General features: G+C 46.1%; 1 protein-coding gene across 1 annotated transcript in view; it reads left to right on the top strand.

Annotated features, from left to right (window-relative positions):
* Positions 1-2,618: 2,618 nt before the first annotated feature.
* GRHL1 (grainyhead like transcription factor 1) overlaps positions 2,619-18,303 on the top strand; it is a 37,355-nt gene continuing 21,670 nt past the window's right edge. The window contains exons 1-7 of the mRNA XM_029086008.1: positions 2,619-2,822; positions 5,885-5,955; positions 7,412-7,802; positions 8,603-8,679; positions 9,501-9,657; positions 10,152-10,263; positions 11,228-11,322. Of these exons, the coding sequence (XP_028941841.1) occupies positions 2,757-2,822; positions 5,885-5,955; positions 7,412-7,802; positions 8,603-8,679; positions 9,501-9,657; positions 10,152-10,263; positions 11,228-11,322 (969 nt within the window). The 5' untranslated portion in view covers positions 2,619-2,756. The remainder of the gene's footprint in view (positions 2,823-5,884; positions 5,956-7,411; positions 7,803-8,602; positions 8,680-9,500; positions 9,658-10,151; positions 10,264-11,227; positions 11,323-18,303) is intronic.

Raw genomic sequence — 18,303 nt, 5'->3', positions numbered from 1 at the left:
TATATATATATTTTAATATTTTTTTTTTGCCTGCACTGACACTTAATAGATGAGGCCATAGCAATTTAGGTACATGGCTTCACTTTTCTGGCACGTAGAAGCCAGCAAAAGAAATCCTCTCTGCTGCCCCAGCATGAAAGCTGTGTGCTCTGTGCCAGACCAGGTATAAAGCACCCTGCGGCTGAGGACCATTTAATGTCCCGAGTTAAACTGCCTGGTGAGGCAGAGGCAGGATGGGCTTTGGAGCAGTGAAGTAAGGAGGAATAGTTTGTGTGATCTGAAGACAGAGCATTGCAGGCTGTGAGATCCCTAAAAGCAAAGACAGAGTATCTGCTTTTTGTAGTATTCCTCTGCTTCCACCTTGGTCACATAGAAAATGAAATTCAGGAACTACTAAAACTGCAGTATGAAACTTATTTCCAGCCTTTGCTGGACCTGTCTACTACTTTGTGGGCAGATCTGCCTGCCAGTAATTGTGAAACCTAAAACTTAAGAAAAATAAATGTTTGCATTCTCTTATTAATACGTGCTCATTTCCCTCAAAGAAGCCGTGGTTCTGTTAAGGGGTTGAGTTACTGCCAAACCCTGCGCTTCTCTTGATAATTCTGCAGATAATTCTTTCTGTGCTGCTTTTAGGGGGGTGGGTTACCTGTCGGGTTATATTTAGGTGCTGCAATGATAAAGAAATCGCACAAAAATACGTATGCTTTCCATTTGCTGCATTTCTGGTTAGTGACTGCTTTAGTTCTCAGGTTTTTTGGTTTTCCCTTGATTCTTTCTTTCCATGTGAGCGTTGTGTTGCTGGAGGGAATCAGCTTAGTGGTCTTGTGAGTTCCAGCCCGGCTGATTTAGCCCTCCAGCTTGGCAGGGATGGATCAAGTGAACGGCACCCAGGTTACTCCAGTTACTTTTTCTTTATGAGTGACTTTAACTTGAGGACTTACCCATTTGCTATGGATATTTGAGGTTTCTTTTATCTTGTTGTGTAAGACTAGGAGCTTGTACCATGTCCCTAAAGCAAATTCTGCTTTTTCTTCTGCTGTGCAGTGTTCGCTAGGAAGTCGATGTCCTCAATACTAGAGGTATCTGCCCTGCGTCAGTGTGTATGCAAATATGTACAGAGACCTAAAGAAAGGGCTTGGTACAAGAGCTTGTCTTTTTTGTTGTTGTTGTTTGCTTTTTTCTTGCTATATAATACTGATTTATAGCCACAAAGTGCTCTTACAAGTCCTGGAAACTCCCACTCGCTTTATGTGTCTTCAGCTCAGCCAAGCTGTCCCATTGAGTCTCCTTGTGTAACTGATAAAGGATCGAACGCGTAATTTGCAAAGTGCTTTGCAATCTTTTTGGTGGAAGGTGGTGATAAATGTAGGATACTATTGAGCTGATTATAGTGATTAGAGTATTTCACAACTTTATATTTCACAACTTTTTGTATTTGTAGTATATTTCAATCTCTGAATGCATCTGGGTAAATAGATGAAAAGAATGCTTATCTACCAAGGAAGGGGTGTGATGGTGGTGGGGAACTGCTTTTTGTGGGGTTTGGGGTTTTTAAATACTTATTTAGTTATTTTAAACTATTACCAGTTCATTAAAAAGTGCTGAGTTTGGGATTATTTAAGAAAATAAACAAGCCTCCTTTCTCTCCCTGCCGATCTGCAGCAATCCAATGTTACGCTCACACTGGAAAGAAAACTGTTTGAGCTGGTTTAAAAGTCAGACTTAAACAACACGAGCTTGAACCGACTGGAAAGATGAAGCGTATATTTTACCAAGAGAACCAAAATATATTAAGTTGTCTAAGCTGGTAGGACAGCATTTTCTGAGGATGCCCCACTTTCACTTGTGGGCACAAGGTCCAAGTTGTCTTGAGCTTTTTCCTTCCCAGCAATCACAAAACATTCAAGTAAATATAATTTTTCAGTATATTACAACATAAAAGGAAAAACTCCTGGTTTTCTCTCTCCCCCTGTCCCCTCCCCCCCCGCCAGTCATCTGTTGAGGATGTTACAGACTAATGTTGTGAATTATTTTAACAGTAACCAGGGAGTAAGTCTTTTGGCTTCCCTTGTCAAAAAAATTCACTGCCAAATTGATGTGAGGTCCTTGTGACCAATTTCCCTGTGTAGTCTGTAACTTAACAGGCAGCTTTGAGATGGTGTTTTCAGGTGAACTCTGAGAGCAAAGCCACCTTCTGAAAGCTCTGGGGGAGAGATGTTACTTCACATTTTCTAGTTCCATGTGGGAACTGGAGCAGGTTGTGTCTCGACAGTGTTAAGAAGGATGGGTTAGAGGTTTTGTGGGGGTTAGGCCAGTAACTGTGTGGAACTCCTCCTGGGTTGGATTCAGAGTGTGAGCAGGTCAGTTGTGCTCTTAAACAGCTTTGCAATTTCAAATGGGCTGGTGTAATCCAGCGGAGTTTGGTCAAATTAATCCTGGTTTACACTGAGTGTGAGTGAGATCAGAATTGGGTTTCTGGGCTTTTTTTGTTGACTAATCCTTGCAGTGCACTGAGTCAGAATATGAACCCTGTGAAACTGGGGCAGCTAATTTAGAAGAACTTTAGGAATGTTTTTCATGTGTTCTAACAGGTGGCTTTTTTCTTTCTTCTTTTTTTTTTTTATGATTCAAGTAAAAGACCTGTGTTGGTTCTTCAGAATGACTCTCTCTACTCTCAGAGACGTCCTTACACCAGTGAAGATGAGGCCTGGAAAACCTTTCTTGAAAATCCCCTTACAGCAGCTACCAAAGCTATGATGAGCATCAATGGTGATGAAGACAGCGCAGCTGCCCTTGGACTGCTTTATGATTACTACAAGGTAGATTGGCGTGGGTACGCTCTGGCAGCCAGCAGAGCTCTTGTTCTACCTGTGGAAAAGCTGTAATTTGCTAGAGGATTTTACAGAAGCTGTGAATAAATCACAAGGATTTTAAACTATGTAGGTTTTAAATGGAAAAAAATCCATGTCCCTCTTTCTGAAAATTGGTTTATTTTTCACTTTGTAAAATAAGATCCCTTGGATCATAATAGAATGGGTCAAAGCCTCAGTAGCACTTTGCCTGTCAACTCAAGGTTCTGCAAAAGGCAGCGTGTTATAGAAATAGTTATGAAAAATGAGACTTTGGAGCATGTTGGTGTCTGAGTGTAAATACACATGGAGAGAGAAACTTCCCTTCTTTTGCTGATGTGATGCCTGTTCTGGTGGGGCCGTTGGCTTTTGCTGGAGCTTTGATGTTCTGCCTTAAGTCATCTCGGCTGATACTAAGCTGTAACTACAGATTTCTGGTCATGTGTGGGGCAGAAGTGTCTAACTGAAGGAGTTGCTGTCTGCATCCCTCTAACCTTCAGCGTGAGGGAACTTCAGCCACCATATCTGTTAATCCTTTGGCAACTGTGGTTGCCTTCGCCAGTGTTGACGGTCTTCTCTGAGACCTGTGCCTTCCTGGATGCTCACAGGTGAACTGAACACAGTCAGCCAGAGAAGCTTCTGGTTTGTAGGGGATGTGTTTTGCTGAGCTTTCTTTCCTAAATACCAGAAGTCTAAGCTGGGGTAGTTATCTCTGGTCCAAGTCAATGGAGACCAGCAGGCATTTATAGGGAGGGAGGCATCCTGCTTCTGTTAGAGGCCTGCATTATGGTGGCCTGGCTCACTGGGTGGAGATACCATTTTTCCTTTGCTGAGCATGCAGGGAGGCCGGGAGGCTGACTTGGCTCACATGCCTGACGTTTTGGCTAGTGCCTTTTAACACCAGTGAGTGCAATTGCCAGCCTCTGTATGTTCTTCAAGCACGAGGAGAGGTTGCCTTCTACATGCACAATCCTTGCCTGCCCGTTTAAGAGTTGAACATGTCTTATGTGTCAAAATATTCTTGTAATGCTTAGTGCTTAATATGGAGATTAGCACTCCACACACACACACACACACACACACACAACAAAATGCCACAAGCTCACTGATGTGGATGTTATTAGATAGTTTTGTGAGAAAGCTGGCTTTCTGCTTTGTGTCCATGCTTGCTGTGCTTTTGGAGGGGAAAAAAAAAAAATAGAAAAAATAAAAAACACCACAACACTTTCACCAGAACAATTTTAATCCACAAAATAAATTTTGATTTCTAAACCCGTGGATTACAAAGAGAATGTTGATGTTGTTCCTTCACGCTTGGCAAAGCAGAAGGGATTTGCTGTACATTAATGTCTAATTCGAGGTTTCCTCTCATGTTTGGGTATCAGTGGGTGTACGGAAAAATCGGTGGAAGAACAGGTATGCTGCATGTGTGGGTGAAGCAAAATGGTTAGAGGCTGAAAGATTTATTGAGGGCTGTTATGAAGTAATGCTGGAGGGACGACATCTAGGCATTTTTAATACGCCTCCTCTGCAATATTAAAGGCAGCTGATGAGGTCACCTTTGTATTAAAAAAACAAAAACCAAAAACCCCCCAAAAAAACCTCCCTCAAGTTTTCTTCCATTTGACTAGATGGGCTACCCTGGTAGCTCAACTGTGGTTAATAAGGCCTTACAGAAAACAAATTTTTGATTAAAATCTAGAGTTTGGGAGTGTTGGACTGGAGACCAAACGCAGTTTGGACAATCCTGTTTTTTCAGTGACTAGTTAGCATCAGCCTTCTGGCAGTCTCCAGCTAGAGGTTCTCCAGATTTTGCTGGTTACCATGGAAAAGCCAACAATTCTGATGTTATTGGAGATACCAGGTTACGTGGAAGAGCCAGGACTTAGGTTTTAGTTGGGGACTGCTTAGAGAAGTGTGCTATTTACACAGATATGCCATCAGCCTTCGAGTTAGCAATAAAGTGGTGGTTCCCCACGTTGCACCCAAGCTGGCAGGAGCGGGCAGTATCTGAGCAGGCTTCAGCGAAGGAAGGTGGTGGTAGTTTACTCCTTACACTGCAGAGTGTTTGCTTTGCTCATTCAGGAGGTGTGTTGAGGGTGACAGAAGTCCTGGACGCCATGGGTGTGTTTGCAGAGGAGCTTGCATGGACTTGCTGTGCAGTTGAGGGGACCTGAGTACTATGGGCTCATGTCTCCGAGGTGCTGGCTGTGTGCTCTGATCAACAGAGCCACCACAGGTCAGAGAGTTCACCTTCTTCTGTGTACCTTGGCCTTGCATCACAGCCAGGAAAATGGTATGTCTGGGTATGAAGTAGGTGGCTTGGGTGATGTTTTCAGGGCAAATCCTGCCCATGACATAAAATAGGAGGAGCAGTATTGAGCTGTCTTAAGTCCAAAGCGTTGGTGGTTACCTTTTGTTTATAGAAGATTTAATACAGTTTGTGGCAGGGTATTGTACGTGGCCATGCACAAAAAATGAGCTGTATCATCTCCACTGGACCTAGTCCTCCCTGAATCCCCTGATCTTGGAGGAAAAAGGAAAGCCTCAAGTTGTCTCTGAGGAAGTGGCATAGAGAGCACGTGTTCTTGGGGAAGGGGCTGTGGAGCAGTGTCCTTTCACAAGCCTTGAGCTCATCCAGCAAACTGAACCCTGCCAGTGTGCAGAGGAGAAAACCTGCCCTGCCAGTGCAAACCTGGAGGGCCCTCCTCCTGGTCCTCTTCGCCCTGGTGCTGGTGCTCCAGCCAGGGGTGGACAGTTTTCTGCACCAGTTTTCCCACTACCTGGTGCTGGGAGGAGCCCAGGGCTGGCACAGCTGGCCAGGACAGCTATATGGGGATCTGTGGGGCATCACCTGGATTGGGCCTGGCTTCCCAAAGCCATGCAAACATCAGTCAAGCTGTAATGCTAATAGTGGCAGGCATCAGAGAGCTGTACTTTTTTAATTTGACCAAATGGCTGTGTTTTGAGGAGTTAGGGGTTTTTTTATATGGGAGGAAGAATGCAATTATAGTATGTCTTGTATTTCCCAGGTTCCAAGGGAGAGGAGATCTTCAACAGCTAAACCAGAGGTAGAACATCCTGACCAAGACCATAGCAAAAGGTATTAGTTTTTATTATTGTGTGTCTGCTTATCTCCCTTCCCTCCTAGACCACCAAAGCTGCTGAAGGGAAGTAACTTGCTGCACTGCAGTGTTGTACTGGAAGAGGGAAATTGTCTGTGCCCCAAATTGCTGTTTCCCAGGAACAGGGTGGGGATTGGACCATGATGTGGAGAGCTGAGGCCCAAGCTGCTTCTCATTGCCATCCATCTGCTTTCTGTGTACCAGAGTCCTATAGTCAGTGTAGCAAAACCTGCTCTCTGACACTAGGCACAGCCTGGTGGCACAGGCACCCCCTCCCAAGGCTGAGGAGGTGACTGCTGACTCTGATTTTTGTGCAGCATTGCTTCTTCGTGCACGGGCTGATGGGAAAGGACTTCAAAGTGCTTGTGACTTAGTTTTGGTTTTGTATTGTTTGTGAACTTCTTTTGTATCCTCTGGAACTCCTTCCTTTCTTCCTCTTTCTGCTGTCCCTCTCTTGTGCCTCCCAACCAGAAGATGATACTGGTTAAGTAAATATTAAGGACATGAGGTTATTCAAGCTAGGCTTCCGCTCCTACCATCCTCTTCATTTGGATAGACTAGAACGCTTTAAGGAGTCGAGGTGAGGTTTTGTGGTCTGGCTGAGCTGATTGAATGACTTCTTGCTGAGTAGAGCAGTCTGGTTCTCGGCTATGTATTCCCACTGCTCCCCTCATACCAGCTCTGGTCTTCCACTGACCCATAACCTAGCAGGAAAAAAACCAGAAGTGGCTAGTTTTCTGCCAGTGGAACAAGCCAAACTGGCTCACCAAGGGGATGGAGGAGTGTCAGAATTGGTGCAGAGGAGAGGGCAGGACAACGTTGTGGAGAGGGAGAAAGGGAGGGCAGGCTGACTTAGTGGCTACTAGCTATGAGGTCAGCTCAGCCACAGATCGTGGTGTCCTCCTGGCAGAAATGACTGTGATGGGGTGGAGAGTGTGAAGTTATGCAAACCACTTCAGGGAGTCTCGGTGTGGATTTTCTCGGGGGTTTGTGCATGAGAGGTGTAATTTCACTGTTAGTGCTTCCCAGGTGGTATGCAGTTGTAGGGCAGAGGAGCAGCGACCTTGCTCCCAGTCCTCCTCCATCCACCAAAGAGCAGTTTCATGGAACCTGCATGTGCCAATGTGTGGTGGGAAGGGCCCCAGACTGCTTAGGTTTGGACTGCTGTTTTCCAAGCAGTGAGCATCTGGGCTGTGAACTCTCATCCTTTGCTCCAGGGCAATTTCATCTCCAAGGTGGGGTTGTTAGCAGTGGGTGAGGTTTCTTTTTTGAATGAGTTTCTTGACTTTTCAGGTTAGTATTAAGCTGTTTTGCACAAGCAGGAGAGTTGGTATTGGCTGTCCTTGTCCAAAAGGCTGAGAAGTGTTTCTAGCTCTTGTTTAATGAGGAAAAAGAGCTGCATAATTTATGCATTTTTTTCTTTGTCTTTTAAAGGAACAGCATCCCAAATGTAACAGAACAGTCACTCATTTCTGCTGGAGAAAACAGAGTCCAGGTTCTGAAAAATGTGCCTTTCAATATTGTCCTTCCACACACACCCCAGATGGGCATGGACAAGAGAGGCCACCTGACAACCCCTGACACAACGGTCACCGTTTCAATTGCCACGATGCCCACCCATTCCATCAAAACGGAGACGCAGCCCCACGGCTTTGCAGTGGGCATCCCACCAAGCGTCTACCACCCCGAGCCCCCCGAGCGGGTGGTGGTCTTCGACAGGAACCTCAATCCCGACCAGTTCAGTTCCAACACCCAGCCTCAAAACTCCCAGAGGCGAACGCCAGACTCCACCTTCTCAGAGACTTTCAAGGAGGGCGTGCAAGAGGTACCAAGAGAGTCAGTCGCTGTGTGGGTGTGCGCGTGTCTTGATCTGGATGGAGAGATCCACTTCCATCTTTAATTGTTCTCGTTACCTGAGCCAGAAATCTGTCTGGTGAATTGGGAATAAAACACTTTCTTGGAAAGGTGCATAAGTAGAACTTAGTAAATAAAACGTACACGACATGAAATCATTATCAAAAGCAAATGACTAATCTTGCTAGTGACAGAGCCTTTGGCTTGCAGAGTGTGGAAATAGTTATCTAGATCCACAGCACTGGGCTGGGTTTTGCAAGAGTTCGGCACTCCACCGGTGCCTTTGCAGGTACCGGAATGAAGTGACTATGTCTGTGTGCTTCCTTACTGCCAGTTTCTAGGTGTGGTGTGTGTCAGTGGAAAACAGTTGGTTTATTTAGGGGCCTTGAGTGAGAGTTAAGCTTGGATGAAAATCTGTGGGTTTTGTTTTATGGTATCAACTGAAAACAACAGAGTAAGTGTGTTTTGATTTTTAAGCCAGGCCTCAAGGAACTGCGTAGCTATAGCCTTTCTTTGAGATTTGGGGAAGCTTTAAAATGTTGCCATAAGCTGACTCAGAAGGCTTGTGAGATGTTGTGCTTAGTTGACACCCAAAAGTTTTGTATTAAAATCCTACTCAAGTGTCCTGTTTGCACAGACCAAAAATCAGTTGTTATCTGATGATCAATTTGCCTGCCAGAAGTTCTGTGGTAATGAGTATCTGTTTAATCTTGAATTTTCTTGTTGCTGCTGTGTTAATTGTTGTGTTGTTTTGGTTTTTGTCTACCCCAGGTTTTCTTCCCTACTGAACTGAATCTCCGGATGGCCAATATGAATTCGGAAGATTATGTTTTTGACAGCATTTCTGGGTAATGCATTAGGGCCCCCCCGTTTGCCTGTATCCTCCTGTTCTCTTACAGTTGTCCACGAGCAAGCAGTACAGCTCATGCCCTTCTGCACTGAGTCTCTGTCAGATGCTGGGGGGGCTGTGGCTCTCAAAACCACAACAGTGTCTGCTCATTTGAATTTCACAGTTGAAAATCCTACCTGTATCTTTAAGGAAAACTTATTTAAAGAAAACTACCTGCAGGGTTGGCAATACCACCCAGTTTCAGTTGTTGTCCTTGTACCAACTCCCTGTCCCGTGGGAAGGTGCAGTGTTGTCTGTCAGCTCTGCAGTGGTCTTGGAGCTGGCTTTCAGCTGTGTCCTTCTCCCTGGCCTTCTTGCCTTGCTCTCTCCCTGTTGGAAGCCTACAGCAGAAATAGGAAGCATGAAACTCATCTGAACTCCAGGGGAGAAGAATAAACTAGTTGGTTAGCTGCAGTTGACCAAGAGGGAAGAGGAGAAGACTGTGACCACTGAATGGCTTATTAGCTTGTGAATTTTAACTTAATTGCTAATAGATACTTTTATGTTCCATGGGAGCAGCTTGCTGCTCTCAGACTGAATAGGGATCTTCCAGTCTTGCCTGCTGATGCATCTTGGGATTTAGTTTGCCAAGAATTTCTCTTAAATGTTCGTTCATTAACATTTGGTTGAAAAAGGGGCTCATCCTGTTTTCCAACTTCCCTGCCTATTGATGGTTTAGTGAATCAACTAACGACTTTGGAATTTCTCCAAATTAAATGTAGCACTTAATCAACTTTCCAGGAAAATACCTTAGCAATCACTGCCCTCTTCGCTCTGTAGGAATAACTTTGAGTACACACTGGAAGCCTCCAAGTCCCTCCGACAGAAGCCTGGGGACAGCACCATGACTTACCTGAATAAAGGTCAATTTTACCCAATCACACTGAAAGAAGTCAGCAGCAGTGAAGGAATCCATCATCCCATCAGTAAAGTCCGAGTGAGTGGCAGCTCTTGTGGTTTCTCGGGAAAGAGGGTGTGTACAGTGGAAGCCTTAAACTCTCCCAAAGCGCAGTAATCTAGACCAGAGCATCGGCACTAGGGCCAGCTTACCCGCTCTCTTACGTCAGCGTTCGTTCCTTTGCTGTCCACCTACTTCCAGACCAACCCATCCTGGCTCAGTCTGTTTAGAAGTGGTGTCAGCACTTGTGTAAAGGTGATGCAACACCTGGAATGAGATCCTTGAACTCCATTTAGGAGAGCAGTTCTGCTCATCTCTGTTTATGACCCAGAAAGTGCTGCTGTCTGCCTTCCTGTTTGGCAGCGGCGTGCCATGTATGCTGTGGTGCGTCAGGCTGGAAGGCCTAAAGCAGAAAACCTGATACCAGGGAGAACTTCCAAAACAAATGTACTCTGTGTCCTTTTCTCTTTCGTGTGTTTGCCTTTTTTTTTTTTTTTTTTTTTTAAATCTTACACCTTCTCCTCTCCTTTCAGAGTGTCATCATGGTGGTGTTTGCTGAAGACAAAACAAGAGAAGATCAGCTCAGGCACTGGAAATACTGGCACTCAAGACAGCACACAGCCAAACAAAGATGCATTGACATAGGTGAGGAGCGCTCTCATTGCTGATGTCAAACTCCAAACCTAATTCCTTGACAAGGTCTGTTTTTTGTACTAAAGCGTTGTTATTTTAAGGAACCTTTGGATCACGCTCTCTGCTGTCCATAGATTTGCTGAAAGCCCAGAGAGAGCTTTTGATTGCTTAGAGCTAGTGCTGTAATTTGTAGGGCTCATGAAAGAGGCTGGATTTTGGAGTGTTTTGTTTGGTTGGTGAGCAGGCTGAGTTTAGACTTTCACATTGAGATATGTAATACCCCTTCCAAACTACGGTTGCTTTGGCATATCCTGGTGCTTGTAACTAAATCGCAGCGTATAGACTCTGTGGCTGTCCTAAATACTGTGCTGCTTCAAAGGACAAGATCCCCGTAGAAATACCTTGACACTAGTAATCTTCCTTCCCACAGCTTCACTCACAACTTGTCTTTGGTACATATAAAAAAAGAAAACATTGCAAATTTTCACTTGCTTCCAGACAAGGTTGGGGCTGGCTGGCTTCCAGCCTTCTCTGGCTGAAGGCTGGATTGTGCTCCTGGTCCCTTCCTTCTGTGAATAAAAGCGGGGATTAATCACCTGGCACTTAAAGCAGACGCGCATGCAAATCTGTGTTTGTTATTGAAGGAGTTTTATTGAGAGCTTATGCCCTTGCCATACAGGGTAGAGTTTCCTTGGTGCAGAACATGCGATATTTGGGATGTCTGCCTTTCTCGTTGGAGTTTCTAGTTTGGAATTTCTACAGGTCCCTTGTTTTCCTCCTTCCTCCTGTCTGTTGTTTTTATTTGGTTTTGTATGAGAACCATTTCCAGCCTTTTTAATGATCCGTTCTTAAGTACAGTTCAGCTTCCTTTGCCCCCAAGGGGTTGCTGAGATGTTTCAGTTTCTGGCTGCTTTGTCTGATTAAGGACTCCAGGTGGTATCCCTCTTCCTCTCTCATGCATCCTTCTTTCTAACAGCTGACTACAAGGAGAGCTTCAACACCATCAGCAACATTGAGGAGATTGCATACAATGCCATATCCTTCACTTGGGACATCAACGAGGAAGCAAAGGTATGTGACCGTGGTTATATTTCCTGTCCTTTTAGCAGATTCGGGGACTGGGGGAGGGGAAGGGTGTGTGGCCTACCTGGTGATTAGCATGTAACAAGTTTGTTTACGCGCTTACATCAGGCAAAACCTTCTGGCTATTTCTTAAGAGGGTTTGCATGTGCAACCACGGAGAGCTTTGCAACTGCTTTAAGGTTCTTGGCAGAACTACCTACCTGACAGACAAGTACTGACAAAAGGAAGCGCCGAGCATTTCCAGAGCAGATGAAGTGGTGCAGGGGGTATGATGGAGCATAACTGGGCTTGGCAGGGAGCACAGGCTCTTGGAGGGTGCTGGTGGGAGGTGAGGGCCAGCTTCTGAGGGAGTAAAGGCTGTGGCAATGGGATTGCCTTTAGCAGAAGAGGGAGTAGCTGCTGCTGTTGAGCTCCCAAAGCATGCGTTGCTGAAACCACAGATCCCAACACCCGGTGACCTATTTCAAGTTAGAGCAGCCTCCTGGTGAACTCTGGTTTGATCTTTTTTCAGAACTGTGGGCACTACAGTAGGTGTGTAAGTATGGGCAGCTTCCCTAGCTAGTAGCTAAGTGCAGCTATTCAAGCTTTTGAAAAAGGACCATGTGTCTTCTGGGTGCCAGGAAAGCAGGACAGAGAATGGAGTCACCTCCATTCCAAAGGCATTTCCCACTGCTTTGTTGCTGGAGTCAAAGTGCAGGAGATTTATTTGGAGAGTTTTGTTACTGCCTGAGTTTTTGTTAAAAACTGGGAATGGTTTTCTTCAATTTTTGGAGGCTGGCTGTTCCCTTACTAGTATGTTATGTGCTAGTCACCGCCATCATGGGGAAAAGTACTGGTGGCTGCAGACTGCCATGTCTAGGGAACACCTGGCTTGGGGGACACAGGAGCTCTCAGCAGAGAATGCAAAGGTCCTGCTCTGGAGCTGTGTGTGCCACTGTGCTCTGCAGGAGGCACAAGGGATGGTGTCACCGCATAGAGCTTGCTGTCACCACGAACTTTGCTCTGTGCTGTACGTGGGCTTTGGAGAAAAGAGACCTGGAGAGGTTGTGTGGGGGCTGCTGTTGGGTTTCAGCTCTGTGGGAGAAGTTTGGGGCACTTGGGAGGCAGCAGCAAGGAGCTGTGTGTGCTGCTGATGAGAGAAAGCGCTGCCTTGCAGCAGGTGTGACTTTACTTTTGAGGTTGGTGTTGGGTGCCAGGCATCCCTGTTCACCAGATGCAGCTACTGACAGGCTTCAGTTGGGTTGAGAGGGGTGGCTGATGTGATTTTTTTTGAAGCATGAAGCACTTTGCTATGTGAACAAACAGATGAAGCTTCATAAGGGCTGCCAAAAGGAGGCAGTAGGTACTCCCCAAATGGTGTCTTGCTGCTGTAGCCAGTCTAACATTGTCCTGTTCAAGGAGCTCTGGTAACCTGTGTCTGCAAGGTACTTGAGGTCTTAGGATTTGTATGCAGGGGTGGATCATGCAGACACAGCAATGATTTCAGGTCCCCAAGAAGTCAGAAGCACTTTTTAGCTCTGCAGCTGCCTCTCTGCTGGCTGAACCATCCTACAGCAGTGGGGACAGGCTGCTAACCCAGGAGCAGGGCTTAGGGTGGGTGCTGAGGACCCTGTGGCTGCCCCAAGGAAGCTGTCCCTTCCCACCAGGTGACAGAGCCCAACCCTGTGAGGCTGGTGCAGGTGGTTGTTGCCCAAGTGTTCTGCACACCCCTGAATGATTGCAGGTCCATAGTGAAATTGCCAATAGCAGCTTGAAAAGGTCTGAGGACCCTCAAGGTGATATTTCAGCTCTGGGCTGAACTTCATGGGATGAGGTGGTGCGAGGTGGCATGACCCAGACTGGTTTTGTAGCTACATGGGCAAATTTACCTCCACATTCACAGTCTTAGTAAGCGAGATGCATACGCTTTGAGTATTGATTTGTATGAAACTGCAGAGGGGACTGTTGATACCAAGAGTACGAGCCTGGGCTCCTGGGATCAGTGTCATATTAAGACAAAAATACTCTGGACTTCAGTGTTCCAAGAATTGGCATTTTTAGCAAGTGCTCCATGTGTTCAAGTGTCTGTTTAACTTTCTTTCCCTGAGTGGATGCATTTTGTCAGTGGTTGGCTTTCTCACTGGTAGAGCTGCAGTTCTTTCTCAGCTCCTGTGATCTTATCAGGAGATGCCTGAGCCAATTTCAACAATTTTTATTGCATGGTTCATTTACCTTGCATGCTCTCTCTGTATTTTATTTTCTTTTTTTTTTTTTTTTTTTTTGTTTCTTTCCCTCATCCCCCAAACAATAGTCTTGAAGTATATAAAGAGAGCAGGGAATAGAGAGCTGAATTTCTGATGCTACAGAAAGTGCTCCACATTAATAAATACAGTGTCTTACGTTTAATAACAGCAGCAGTGTTGCATAGATTATGTGTTTATCATCTGTGCAAGCCTTGATTATTAGAAACTTGCTTCCTGAGCCCTGAAGTTACCTGGACCAGAGCCAAGTGATTCTTCTGGAGTTGCTGCTTCTCCCGTTTCCCTCTTACTCTTGCTCCCAGGTTGCTGTGGGAATAATGATATCAAATGGGAGGTGATGAGGCTCTGCATCTCGGGTTTTGGATGTAATTATTCATTTAGGCACCCAGGGCTCTGCATGTGTGTTGGATTTAAGGAAGAAATAGTGTGTTATTGCAAGAAGTTGCTCCTAGCAGCGGTGGGACCAGGATGTACAGGAATATTGGACCTCTGCCGCTTTGTCCATGCAGGAGGGTGTCACCTGCCTGCGAGCGTGCTTTGCCAGCCCCCTTGGGGCGCTTCAGGATTTTGTACAGTACAGCTTTCTAGTGAAGAAACACACTTTTCAGGTAACATGATTCATTTTCTCACTCTGTAGCAAGGAAAATGTGCAGATTTTGCAGCTGCAGGCCTGTGGGTCAGAAAGGACGTTTGTGAGACCCTCGGTGACCAGTGTTCCCAGCTGCCTCGTGCTGCTAGAGCTGAGGGCAGCGCCAGGGCTCTGGGTGCCGGGTGCGCTGGCAGGTCTGGCTCTGCCCAGATGGAGTTGTCACACAGCTGACTGCATTGCTCTGCTGTGTGTGAGCCCGTCTGTGTAGAAACCAGGAGTATTTCATGTATATGAGAGACTTCCTGCTCTGGGAGCAGGGTCCGTGGGTTTCAGAGCACATGCCGAGTGCTTTTTTCTGGCAGCTCCTCTCTGCCCTCTTCTGTTGCTTTGGGACATCACAGGAGCTGCTAGAAGCAGCCACTCTATGGAATAGTGGTGGGTTAAGTGTGCTCTAAGTGTGTTGAGCTGGAAAAGGACCTAGGATCCAAAGCCTTATTGCTCTGAGACAGTGAAGGGAGCTGAGAGTGGTTAGGAAAGGACAGACTGCCCCGAAGTTCTGCTGCTGAGACTGGAAGAGGAGTGAGGACAGGGTAGAAAGATTGACAGGAGACACTGCCGAGTGGGGAAGTGGTAATTCTGATGGGCTTCCAGGCATCTGTGTTAGAGGTGAGGTCTGACCCCACCACCTGCCAAATCAAGGGATGGGAAGAATTGGATGAGGAGGCAATCATGCTTTGTGAGGAGAAAGAGGGAGATGGTGAACTGGGAAATTAGCTGGTGAACTGATGAGTCACTGAATTGGATATCTGGAGAAGCCAGTGCACCTACTCAGGTGCGATCCTGGTTGCGTGGAAGCATGATCTGATGAGTCTCACGAAGATGTGTAGCTGATACTCCCTTGCATGCAGCAGGTAATGCTGGAGTTACCCTGAGGCTTGTGGAGACTTCAAACAGTTTCCCACCCTGTCCCGGACGTCTGCTGTGTTGGGCAGACAGTCAAGGTGGGGTTCTTCTCCTGTGAACAGCTTTTAGATGTCTAAACACAAGCTTGTCATCTTTCAGTTCTATGACTTCATTAGGGATAGGATGTCTAGAGCTGTGATGGAGCTTTCTCTGGAGGTGCCTGCCCCTCCTTGTTGACTGCGCAGGCTTGGCCATCTTTAAAATCAGGGGATTTTAAAGGTAGGGAAGAAGAATCCTGTCCTTGCAGCCTTTTTTATGCGTTTGACCTCCATATGTCAGTCTGGAGAAATGTTTGCAGCTTCAAGTTGTGAGAGTTTTGGTTTGTTGGTTTTTTTTTGTTTTTTCCCAGGACTGTACAGCATGCCTGGTTCTCCTTCTCTTGGTTGATACCCATTAGAGGTCTTTTAATGAAAATTACCACTACGTGTATGGTTAAATGCACATTTCTTTTGAGTGTTTCCTGCTACTCTATTCATAACATTGGCCATTGTACTGTTACCTCTGTTGTGTTGCCCGTTAGGCTGTGAAGCAAATTCTCTGTACCTTAACTCTGGCCTGGGGACATGGTCTGCTCTCAGGTCAGTGGCAGTTGAACAATCTGGACAGATTGGTTTCCCCAGGGTTAACTGGCTTTGCTGGATCCTGCTTCGCTCAGATCCCGTCTGAGCTCTTGCCCAGTGGAGCAGGAGGGCTGAGGCCTCGTGTCTGAACAGGGTGAGTTGTTGTTGCCCACACAGTGATGGTAAGAACCTCTTTGCTCCATTTCTGTAGCCCTCACAGCGCAAGGACCCTGCTGTGGCACTGGGGCGCCCCTTCCACGCTTGCTAGTGGGTCCCTTCTGAAGTGTAGCATTGTTTCCTGCAGCTCCCAAAGAAGGGCCCCCATGGAGGTCTTCTGTCTGGCTTGCTCTAGGCTGGATGGTGGGACTGTAGCCAAAAATGATGTCACTGCACATTAAGGGCTCTATTGTCCTCCCACTCCTTCCCTCAAAAAAAAAAAAAAAGGCATTGTAAGCCAGATGTGTGAAAAGCCTCTTTTTACTAAAAAGGGATGCGTGGTGAGGGTGTAACAGGCATTTTGAGCTGAAGAATATAATGGTAGAGCTTTTTGCTGCCTTTACACCAAAGGGAAGGTGCTGTGGTATCTCTTAAGTGACGCCCTGAGTGACAGAACAATTAAACAAAACTTTTTTGTCCAAGAAAGGTGGGATGGTCCTGTATTAAGGTAATTTGCAGCTAATTTGAGTTGGCCTTTTGAAATAGCAGATTGGGCAACACAGGGTGGTCTTCTGGCAGATCCTCATATGTGTTGACTGAAGCTATTGGACAGGATTTTTTGTTCAGATGAACTCAATTTTTGGAGAGGGTGGATCTCTTGCTACAACTTGAAGTAAGGCTGGGGTGTACACCACTGATTTATTTTAAAAGTTTATTCTAGCATAATCCTCACTTGGTGTTCATTGTAGGAAGAATTTCAACTTTTTGATTGATGAATATTGCATGCATTTATATGGATGCCATTGTAATGAAACAGCAGTCATATGCCTCATTAAAGAAGGTGTTGCCACCTTCAGCAGCATGGAGGACGTACAGGTTTGGCTAGTTGGAAATGAAGCTATGAAATGTGATGAGTCAAACATACTTAAAGGAAAGAGATTGGTTTGAAGCCAAGGCTGCAGACCACAAGTACTTTGAGGTACAAGTACACACAGCCTTTGGAGCAGTGACATAGGAAAGTCATAGCAAGTACTGCTTACCTGCCTCTTAATGCAGACCTCTCCCTGCTCTGTCCTGGGTTTTCTTAAAAACAAACATGTGTTGCCCTTGGATTTTAAGCGTTGCAAATTAGAAGCAGGTTTTCAACTCATAGTTTTTCTTCATAACTTGGTGTCCTCAACTCCATCTGCCTGGTTTTCCAGCCAACTACAGAGCCTACAGCGTGTTTCCTAAAGCTGAAAGAACAATCTTCCTGACATTAGCTTTTCTATAGAAAAAAGCTAGATCATGTTTGTGTTTTTTGGTTTCTGGTTGGGTTTTTTTTTTCCTTTTTCTCCATCCATTTTATACCTGATGGCAACGCTTCCTTTTCAGCCATTTTTGTGCCTTTGTAGGCTTACTTCTTTCAGTTTAGTGGAGGTTTTTTTTTCAGGGGGTGTTTTGTTTGTTTTGTTTTTTCCATTTGTTTTGGGAGTTTGTTTGGGATGAAGTTGTTTGTTTGTTTTTACACATTGCCACTTTTTTGCCAAACTGCTGTTTTTACTTTCTTTCCGACCAACCCAACAAAAGCTGACACCTGGACCCGCACCTTTATCTTATCAGAGCGTGGGGTGTGAGGAAGCATCAGTAGGGCTGGGAACCTCTATCCCTGGGTTTCCCACGTGTTGGAAGCAGAGACATTCCTGTATTTCCTTGCCTCAGAACAGGCTGGAATGTCAGTGTTGCACTTTGTGAGCAGGAATATGTATTTTTGTTTCATTACTATTAATTTTTGTTTTGTTGATGGAGTGAACTTGCTGGGAGGATGTTCTCTTATCCGGGGCTGGGTCGTATTTCCCATTTGGCATTCCTTGGCGTGGTGTGGGACCTGCGATATGTTTTGTGTCAGTCACCCAAACTGGGCTTAGGAGGTTTGAATGCAGACTGACTTTGCTGGGTTGCGAGCAGGACGGTGCTGGGTCTGGCTGAGTGGAGCTGGAGCGGATGCGGCTCTATCACACATCTGCCAGACAAACCTTATTTGGAGCATCCGATCCCAAAGGCAGGAGGTGGCTGGTGAGCCCACAGGTGCATGAGTTGCCCAATTTTTTTTTATCTCTCTTTCCTGGCTTTCCTCCTGCTGATGCAAAACCTGTGGTGCCTGTGGGAGGTGAAGAAATGAATGTGAGAGCAGTGAGATGAGCCACCTCTCAGGTGATCTGTACCAAGCTTTTTTTTTCTTCCCCTCCCCTCCTTTTAAAGCCAGAGCAGTCTTCCCAGGCTGCTTTCTGAGGACATGCCTTCGCGGATGTGTGCTGTGCAGGCAGACCTGTGCTTGCCCTGCCTGCACCCCGAGCTGCCTGGCCGTGACCCAGCACCAATCCTGGAAGCCACGTAGCGAGGTGTCAGTGCAGCGTGGTGCCCAGGCTGACAGCTCTGCCTCTCTCGAAGGTGCCCAGGCTGACAGCTCTGCCTCTCTCAA

The sequence above is a fragment of the Antrostomus carolinensis genome, unplaced genomic scaffold, assembly GCF_000700745.2.
Source record: "Antrostomus carolinensis isolate BGI_N321 unplaced genomic scaffold, ASM70074v2 scaffold15717, whole genome shotgun sequence".
In the NCBI taxonomy this organism is placed as follows: Eukaryota; Metazoa; Chordata; class Aves; order Caprimulgiformes; family Caprimulgidae; genus Antrostomus; species Antrostomus carolinensis.
The sequence above is the reverse complement of the archived record's forward strand: the minus strand, read 5'-3'. Positions and strand labels throughout refer to the sequence as shown.